The following is a 9,857-nucleotide window of genomic DNA, read 5'->3' on the forward strand; positions in this document are numbered from 1 at the left end:
ATATATATATATATATATATATATATATATATATATATATATATATATATATATATATATATATATATATATATATATATTAACATTTTAATACATATTCGTAGTATTTTTTTTTTTAAAATACTCATTTTGAATTCCAGTATTGAAAATGATAAAGCTGAAAATAAGAGTACTTTTTAAACCGTGGTCAAGAGTATGAATTCATATGCTTTACACCTAACCAAAATTAGATAAGCCAATCATCAACCAATTTTATACATTTTCACAACTATCAAGAATCAACTACTCCGTGTGTGTTTCCTACTACCGTTGTTAATCGTTAGTTGTAGCTTTTTAGACGACCCAAAGGACCCGGTTGTATGACCCTTTTGTTCTATTTGCACAAGGCAGCAAACGAGGTCCATTTATCACTTTAGTTCTAAATGATTAAATTTATATCAATCCTATTTTCCATTTTAGCATGTTTGTGTACATTTTTCAGTGTTCAGAACGACATGTTGTTAAGGGTGTCGAGTTTATTGTCAACTAGATCAACGATCAAGATTCACTAGTTGTACTTTAATTCATTGAATCAACTTGTCATCCAACTTTCATTTTATGTCCTATTTCACAATTACCAACAATCAATCAAATCACTAACGGACAAAGTTATTATAACATAAACGATAACAATAACAATTGATTTGCAATATATGGATCAATTTGCGTAGGGTACAAGTGCAGATCCTCTGAATCACATAAAAAGTTTAAAGTTTGGATTGGTGAATTAAATTGCTTTATTAACATAACAATTTTTTTTTTTTAAGATTTATCAACACCCCACCAAGCCTGTACAAGCTTCCACAAAATATATAAACAGAAGATGATAGTAAATAATAAGAATGATGTGAAAAGTTAACAAAAATGTGCCCAAAATAATATACTCTACAGAAATGGTCAATTTGGTTAAAATCAATGGTGTATTGGTGTGATCAAGCAAGAACCAAAACAGGGAAATCCCTACAAGAATTTATGCATCAATACTATGTTACTTTAAGGTAAGCAGAATCCTAAAACATGTTTCCATCATGACTCCCTACTATACAACTAAAGAATTGCAACCCTTTCTTTACGAAAGTTAGAAGTCATGAAAAAATGCAACCTTTACTAACTATTTAACTTACAACTTCCCTGATGCCATTATAGCCTGAGTGCCTAAGTATCAAGTTCTATAGGACTTTGAAGGATTGGTGAATAGAGGTGGCAATCATCAGTCAATCCGAGTTAATTCTTAAAAAAAATACTCCGTATAGTTACTTTTTTGCAAAAACCAGATTATTCTTAAAAGAATATGAGTTTGCAACCATATATGACACATTAGTAGTTTATATGGGATATACTTGATGAACAAAATGTGTTTCAGTTTGACTGGACCTAACCCATTTGACTTGGTACCCAACCCGCACATATAGTCACCTCTAGGTATATGCAGTTTATAGGATGCAGTAGAAGCTACAGAGAACCATTACACACATCATGAAACAGAATCAGCAAATTATCTGGTTTAGAAATGGGCAGAATCTAAACGCCCAAGAATGCTATAAATTATCAAATATTAAAAACTGCAATGGGAATGGATAGGTTCTTCAGAACTCAATTTGGTAAAGTAGAGTTAGGGTATGGATAACAATAATGTTGGTAGTATATTATATGATCATCCAATAGTGATCCTTAAAAAGGCATAAAAGGTGAGCGATAAGTTCTTAAGCTCCGGCTCATCTGGTCTTCTAATGTAGGTATAAGGCTTTTTTGAAATGTGGGCTGGCGTCAGGCTTTCAAAATTTCATCTGTTATGTACGTAAGAGAGGTAAGGTTTTACAGTTTTACGGTTTTACCTAAGTATGCTGTCATTCAAGGTAACCTTAATTAAAAAAAAATATATGAAATATCATTACTCACAAGTGGGCCCGGACTCGGAGACTTTAATAACCACGGTCTCTCCGCCTAGGAGAATAGTTATACCTCGATCGACTGGCAGCAGAAATCAACAGTCAATGATACTATAAGTGAAATATTTTTTTTTAAAAAGCAATGATTTTGATGTTAATTTAATCAGTAATACGTGCCAGATAAGCAGATAAAGAATTCTCCAAACCATTCACTTACCTAGAATTACCACTACGTCCTGAAGCATGTCTGTCATAGGCCCCATATGCATCACTTCTAATTCGTCCCTGCATGATACATACATAAAAACATAAGATGTATCTTAGTTTGAAAATGTTCTGACAAATGAAATAGCCAAATCTGTTAAACACAAGATGAATTCTTACAAGTACTAATACTAATAGTCTAATACTTAATCGATACTATGACACATTATAAATGACTATAGTGGTGATCAGCAATTTTAATAGAGTAATTGTATACCTGAGTGCTACCATAACTTCCATATCCATCATTAGGTGGCAAATCATTAGCTGCATCATATTCATAGCTGCTAGAATATAAATTTCCACGTTCATAGCCTTTATAATCTCTTCTCTCATGTTTAGGAATTTCAGTTACTTCAGGTGCAACCGGAAGATAAGGAAGAACTGGGAAAAATGTTGACACAACGCCTTCTTTTTCAAAAAGATCTCCCCTTAATCGTAAGGCTACTTGCAAGAGTGCATCCTTGGCAACATCAAGTTCTGCAGTAATCTTATGTAAAAAAACAAAAAACAAAAGGGTTACCAGGTTATGCTCAACATATGTATATCAAACCCTAAGCCATAAGATATACAATACAGATGTTAACCTGGACCATCTCGTCACCTTTCTCAGCAACTTTAGGAAGGTCTTCTTTTGTAAGTACGCGGATACTAGCCTTTGTGATTCTCCTCATTTCAGAAATTTTGGCCCCGCCTTTGCCAATTAGGCAGCCAACTTGAGAGGTTGGAACAAGTAATCGGGTAGTAAAAGAAACATGACCCGAATCCCTTTCAACCCTTTCACTGCACCTGGGTTGCAGACGTATTGCGGCTTCGATAGTCGGTGAAATTGTGTCGTCAAATATCTACACACAAGCATATTAAAATCAGGTTTCGTACTTATTATTCTATCAATGTCTTAATTCAACTCAAAATTACCTCCTTTGAAGAAATTGATATTATGCAATCTTCATCATCAGCTGTTGAGCTATTGACATTAATAACTGCTCTAGATTCCTGTCTAATTTGATTGATAGTGACACCTCCCTTGCCAATTACACTGCCAACATTTGCAATAGGACAAATCATACGAAGAGAAAATTCCTTCGAAGAAACTTCTCGCCTTGGAGCTGGGTAAATCCTACGTGCCCATTCTTCAGCTTCACCTTTATATTCACCATAAGCACCAACCATTGGGCCTAAGCCCATAATTGGTGGGCCCGTGGTCATTCCCATAACAGCACCACCAGATGGATACATGTTAGTAGTGGAAGAACCAAGTGTGTGTTGAGATCGAGATGGGTTGTCATGAATACGGGATGCTATCTTGAAAAGTGCCTTTCTCACATTAGAAGCTTCACCAGATATCTAGATCATCACAACAGATCATAATCTTAACTGAATCAGTATGTAACATACAAATTTCACATAAAAAGTAATACATACAATCACACAGATTAAATCGTTTTGCCATGTGTATGTCTAAGTAACTTCAAAACATTGTTTCAATTTACCTGCACAAGTTCATCACCAGTCACTGCACATGAAGGCAAATTCCTGTCCTTCAAAATACGAATCTGTGCACCAGTGTCAGTACGTATAGATTGAACAACATGTCCACCTTTTCCAATAATACATCCAATCTGATCGGATGGCACAAGTAATCGAGCCGTAACTTGTGCTTCTTCTTCACGCATCTCATCAAGAGCCAGCTCATCAGCAACTCTATCATGCACTTTAAAAAGAGCATCTTGAGCAGGACAAACTCGATCAACATCATCAAAATCATTTGTCTCGTTACTCGCACTATATATAGTGATCACGCGCTCATCACAACCTGACACTGTCTCGCCAATTCTAATCTTCGAATTAGTTTCCGATCTCATTCGCTTCACAATATCCCCACCCTTTCCCATTATACTACCTATCTTCTTACTAGGACATAAATAGCGATACACTGTATCGTCTGAACTGATAATGATCTTATCTCTATCATCACCATTATTTTGCCTTTTACTTCTCCTATCATCATTATAATCGGATCGAGAACTGGCACGTTTTCCATACTCGTTTCTTTGACCCATAATAATCTGTACAAAACACTTCTACTATTCAAGATAATTAATCACCAATATAGCATACAACAAACGAATTCATATGTAGTACAAGCGAAATTTAATACCTAATCCTAAAATTAGATAGACAGGCAATCAAATTAAGTAATTAGCCTGTTTCAGGTAATAACATTAACGATAAGAAAGTTACACAACTGATAACAATGTAGAAGATCGATTAAACGTAAATTGAAAAACACAAATTGAAATTCAATCTGTATATAGTTTTTTAAATCGTACCTCGGTGCAATGCAGGGTTCTTTCAATTGAGAATTGAAAATTGTGACTTAAGCTGATTGAAATTGGGAAATTTAGGGTTTCTGATCTTGGTTTTCCACAACTGCAAAAGGACTTGCCCAAGACCGTACACTGAAGGGCGTAAAATATGTAAGGTACAGAAAATGACAATATGGCCCCTGTAGTTTGTATTTGTTACATAGATGCCCCCGGAAGGTTTCGTAAAAACACAGAACTTTGAAAAGAAAATGAGACGTTTTTGAAGCTTTGCGAAATAAATAATGTTCATAAACGCTTATAGATTGGATGACGATACTTAAAAGATCAATGGTACATATGTGAATCAGATGAAGAGAACTTTTAAGTTATAATAACTTTTTACATGTCGATATTCATTCTTAAATGTTATATGAACACGAGTGGTTAAAATACGAAAACTCATATAGAAATAAAAATGTTTTCAAGAAGAAGAAAAAACGTCAATAATCATGAAGAACAGAGTATAAAGTATAGGTGTGTAATTTCTCATATAAATCCTCAGTTACACCACGACTATGGTAAGGGAAGTTAATCAATATGCCATTTTTTCAAACGTTTTAACGATATGCCCTTAAAATTACGAAATTGAAAAAATACTTCCGCACCACGCAACGTGCATAGTGCTTGGTACATGGTACGAGTTGCGTGTAACATGGGTAAAACGATGTCGTAGAAATGAATCAATGACTAGGCATCACGCACCAAGCACCACACACCATACTTGGTGCTTGGTAAGTGGTGCGAGTTGCATGTACCTTGAACGATGTCATAGAAATGAATCAACGATCCAGAAGCATGCACCTAGCAGCACACACCGTGTTTTGGTGTTTGGTACGTGGTGCTAGTTGCTAGTTGTCTGTAGCCTTAGATGATGTCGTTCAAATTAATCAACGACTAAGCAACACGCACCATGCAACGTGCTTGGTGATCGGTGTGTGGTGGTGCAGGGGCATTTTTAAAATTTTTTAATTTTAAGGACATATCATTAAAACATTTAGGGAAAAGGGCATATAAATTAGTTTCCCTTACACCAATACAAAGAAGTGAGAGAAACCCAAGAACCCATTAGATGTTGATTAAGGGTCCGTTCAATTGCCTCTTAATTGAACGGTTCGACACTTAATGTTGGATCGTTCATCATTTTATGCGTTTGTTTATGACATTTCATTGACAAATGATGTTGAAAAATTCAGTAATATGTGTGAATTATTCAAAATTGTAATACTCTTTTAACCATTAAGTACGTCATTTTGCTTTAATATCCTCCTTAAAATTATATCTAGAACATTTATCAAAAAATTATATATTATTTTATTTATTCAATTTTAACGTAAAAAGTACATACATTGATTTTCATCATTCATAGACTTCGTTCAAAATGTTTATCACACAAATTTTGTTGTTTAGCACTAAATTCCGGTACAATCTTTAAATCGTTCAGTTTTTGAAACATTCACCGCTTAATTATTATGTTTAACTAAGAGCACTCTGATTAACCTTTTAACTTTGTGTTGTGAATAAAAGAAAAGCAGTGTATTATTATACGAACACGGTAACTCTTTTAAGACCGCTAAAAACTTGATGGCAGTCATGCCTTTTTGTGAATTTTCACATATAGATAGTCACACGTACCATTACTCCAAACATATATACCAAAATCTAACATATTGTTACTTTTAGAATCACCTATGATGACAGTCATATTGAACAATATCCATCTTTTGATCCACGAGCCAAAACCAGTTCCATATTCCAATAACACAAATCTGTAGAGAAAATGCGACATTTACATCATCACAACAAGTATTAAATCGGGAAAAAAATCGAAACTTGTAATATGTTATTTTCACATTCAGTAAGCACTTAAGCACTACACAGTAGAAAAAATAATAGGAAACTTCATAGCAAGACACCAAGTAAGAGTCGTTGTCCTTTATCTTGCGTAGGTTAGGCAACCAAACCAATACTCACGTTCGCAAAGGTTTTATAAATGATGCATTACTGGACTTTAAGAGTTTAAGTTGTGTGGATAGCATGTATCTAAAGTACATATATTGAATTAGATTCGTAATTTTAGTGATGTTTGATTATGATTTGCAACATGGTACGGGTAGTTTAAAAGTTAAAATCATATACTATGGTGATGGGCTTAATTTCCTTGAGAAAATGACAATAGAAAACATGAAAACATGGCCAATATGTCCCCATATATTTGCTTATTTTCTACCTTAAATCTTTATGAAACATGAAAGAAACTTCCTTTGAAAGTTCCACTTCAACTCACCATATTTTCCAACCACATATCATGCACTAACTTCTACATTTTCTCCATACTCCTATAACGTATAACACTTGTAAATATACATATTTTTACATATATATAAATAATATAATATATCTCCTATAAAACCCACAATCTGCATTATCAATCTATCACACTCCACAGGCTCTTACTTACTAACAATCATATTATATAGTTATATTATATTAAAATTTATCATTAAGTAAGTAATCACTAATCATGCATTTTATGATACCTGAGTTCATCCAATACTTCTTCTCCCATATAATTCCTAACATGATCATCCACCCTCAATTCGCATTTGTCTTCGATCACTCCAAAGTTCAAGTTGAGAAAAACAATCAATATTCCAAATTCTTCGACAAAGTGCCTTCTTTTAAAAACGAAAGCGTAAGAGGATATGAGGTGGAGATGGTGATGAGCAATCTTGGAATCTTCTTCAAGAAAGGTGAAAACTTTTCAAAATGTTTGAGTTCTAATGATCTTTTTAACATATTCGAAGAACAAGAACCGTTATTGGACGAAGTGAAGGAAGCTTTTGATGTGTTTGATGAAAATAAAGATGGGTTTATTGATGCAAGAGAGTTGCAGAGTGTTCTTTCTGCTTTGGGATTAAAGGAGAAAGCAGCCATGGATGAGTGCAAGAAAATGATCAGTGTGTTTGATGATAACAATGATGGTAGAATAGATTTTGATGAATTTGTCAAGTTTATGGAAAACACATTCTGTTGATCGAACTCAACTTCATCTGTTTATACTACTATATGATTAAGATTAATTAAGTATTTACAAGACGTAATAATACAAAGTTCAATGCATATAAGTTTTTTCAATATTCGTTATAGATATAAAGTTTACCAAATCTTCTTATAATATTATAATATTTTTTCTTCGAATTCATATAATAACGGATCAATAGATAGTGATATTATTAATTACCAACAACTAATAAAATAAATACTAAATTTAACAAAAATAAACACGTAAACCTAATTAAACACTACCTATCATTTAAACGAAAATTAAAAAAAATCATTTTCTAGTCTTATTGTATCATTGTCTTATTCACTATTTTCACTGTTGTTCCACGTTGGTTACGATATTTCTCTTATCTTTTCACTACAAGAAAAGTGAACATTCCCGACGACACTTTTCCCGATAACATGTGTCGTCGAGATTAATACCGCAAAACGACAAAAATTCACTTCTTTGTCAGACTTTTCGTAGTTTTTTGTTGACCGACCTATCCCGACGACATGTCGTCGGAAAGTCGTCGCTATTAAGATACCGATTTCTTTTTCACTTTTATGTCTTGGCGGCAAAAATAAAAAAAAATTCCCGCCAACCATTCCAGACGACATGTCGTCGGGAATGCCAACCATTTTTTATTTTTCCTTTTTATGTTTTGGCGCTTACCAGGAAAATAATTCCCGCCCAACTTACCGACGACATGTCGTCGGCATTGATCCAATTCATTTTTTTTTTCCTTTTTAATGAAGATAAATTAATTTAAAACAACATTTAGAAAAAAAAAGAAATTTGGTTACGGGACATAAGATGTTCGGATAATTGCATGTTCGCCACATCCACAGTAGTTCATCATTATGAATTAAGAAAAGAAAAATTATTTTTCATCCTACCATTACAAATTGAGTAGATGTAAATGGTGAGGGTTGCAGTTGTATAAATAGATCGAATTTGTTGGATTTTGGCACCAAAAAATCCAGCCATTTGTTTCCCTCCAAAAATATTCGCGCCAAGAATATTCAACCAAAGATTTTCAACGAAAAGTTACCCGCCAAAAGGATACTAATCTCGACGAAAGGTAATGACAAAATGTAATCGTGTAATGTAATGATAGAAGTTACATGTGGAATTTAACGATATAATGTAACGCTGTAATGTAATGGTAGAATATGACAGCGTAATGTAATGGTACAATGTGACAGTGCAATATAACAGTGGAATGTAAGGGTGTAATGTAATGGTAGAAAATGAAGGTGTAATGCAATGGTAGAAAGTTGCGGTGTAATGTAATGGTCAAAATCTTCACATTGTAATGTAATGGTGGTATGTGATGGTGTAATGTAACAATGAACCCTAATCTTAAACCCAATGTAATGTAATGATAGAGTATCAATGTAGGAGTGTAATATAATGGTATAATATTACGGTATAATGTGTAATGTAATGGTTATTAAATTAACGGTGTAATGTAATGGTAGAATGTAACGATGTATTGTAATGGTAGAATGTGAATGTGTAATGTAATGGTACAATGTGACTGTGTAATGTAATGGTGTAATGTAATGGTAGAATGTTACGGTGTAATGTAACGGTAGAAGTTATGGTGTAGTATAACGGTGGAATGTAGTAGTGGAATATGACGGTGTAATATAACAGTGGAATGTAACAGTGTAATGTAATGATAGAATGTGAAGGTGTAGTATAACGGTGGAATGTAGTAGTCATGAATGTGTCAGTGTAATATAAAAGTGGAATATAACGGTGTAATATAGTGGTAGAAAGTGAAGGTGTAATGCAATGGTAGAAAGTTACAGTATAATGTAATGGAAGAATGTCCACGTAGTAATGTAATGGTGGTATGTGATTGTGTAATGTAAAAGTCAACCCTAACCTTAAACCCAATGTAAGATAATGTAATGATAGAGTATTAATGTAGGAGTGTAATATAATGGTATAATATTACGGTGTAATGTGTAATGTAATGGTTATTAAATTAACGGTGTAATGTAACGGTGTAATATAATGGTAGAATGTAACGGTGTAATATAATGGTATAATATTACGGTGTAATGCGTAATGTAACAGTGGAAAGTGATGGTGTAATTTAGTAGTGATCCCTAAACCCTATACGTAATCCCGATATAATGATGATATGTGACGGTTTAATATAACGACAAAATGTCAATAAAATTTAACGACAACAACAATGTAACGGGAAATTGTACGACGAAATATATGAAAAATTTA

General features: G+C 33.4%; 2 protein-coding genes across 2 annotated transcripts; one reads left to right on the forward strand and one right to left on the reverse strand.

Moving 5' to 3' along the window:
- Positions 1-832: 832 nt before the first annotated feature.
- LOC139857556 (KH domain-containing protein At4g18375-like) lies at positions 833-4,620 on the reverse strand. The gene is made up of 8 exons (XM_071846371.1): positions 4,526-4,620; positions 3,686-4,261; positions 3,111-3,539; positions 2,780-3,037; positions 2,410-2,682; positions 2,146-2,213; positions 1,939-2,010; positions 833-1,826 (listed from the first exon to the last, which is right to left on the reverse strand). Exons 2-7 carry the CDS (start codon positions 4,253-4,255, stop codon positions 1,962-1,964), a joined length of 1,647 nt encoding a protein of 548 aa, XP_071702472.1. The 5' UTR covers positions 4,256-4,261; positions 4,526-4,620; the 3' UTR covers positions 833-1,826; positions 1,939-1,961.
- A 2,654-nt stretch (positions 4,621-7,274) lies between these two features.
- LOC139859146 (probable calcium-binding protein CML46) lies at positions 7,275-7,595 on the forward strand. Its single transcript, XM_071847948.1, has one exon. The coding sequence runs from the start codon at positions 7,275-7,277 to the stop codon at positions 7,593-7,595; it is 321 nt and encodes a 106-aa protein (XP_071704049.1).
- Positions 7,596-9,857: the final 2,262 nt, after the last annotated feature.

This window comes from Rutidosis leptorrhynchoides, chromosome 7 (genome assembly GCF_046630445.1).
Source record: "Rutidosis leptorrhynchoides isolate AG116_Rl617_1_P2 chromosome 7, CSIRO_AGI_Rlap_v1, whole genome shotgun sequence".
Taxonomy (NCBI): domain Eukaryota; kingdom Viridiplantae; phylum Streptophyta; class Magnoliopsida; order Asterales; family Asteraceae; genus Rutidosis; species Rutidosis leptorrhynchoides.

What these genes read in the sequence shown, in the direction of transcription:
- LOC139859146 (XM_071847948.1), top strand. Translation starts at nt 7,275, where the DNA reads ATGGTGATGAGCAATCTTGGAATCTTCTTCAAGAAAGGTGAAAACTTT.
- LOC139857556 (XM_071846371.1), bottom strand. Translation starts at nt 4,255, where the DNA reads ATGGGTCAAAGAAACGAGTATGGAAAACGTGCCAGTTCTCGATCCGAT. An exon ending in CTGGTGATGAACTTGTGCAG is followed by an intron (nt 3,540 to 3,685) that starts GTAAATTGAAAC and finishes GTGATGATCTAG; the next exon opens with ATATCTGGTGAAGCTTCTAA. An exon ending in GGACGTAGTGGTAATTCTAG is followed by an intron (nt 2,011 to 2,145) that starts GTAAGTGAATGG and finishes TTCTGCTGCCAG; the next exon opens with TCGATCGAGGTATAACTATT.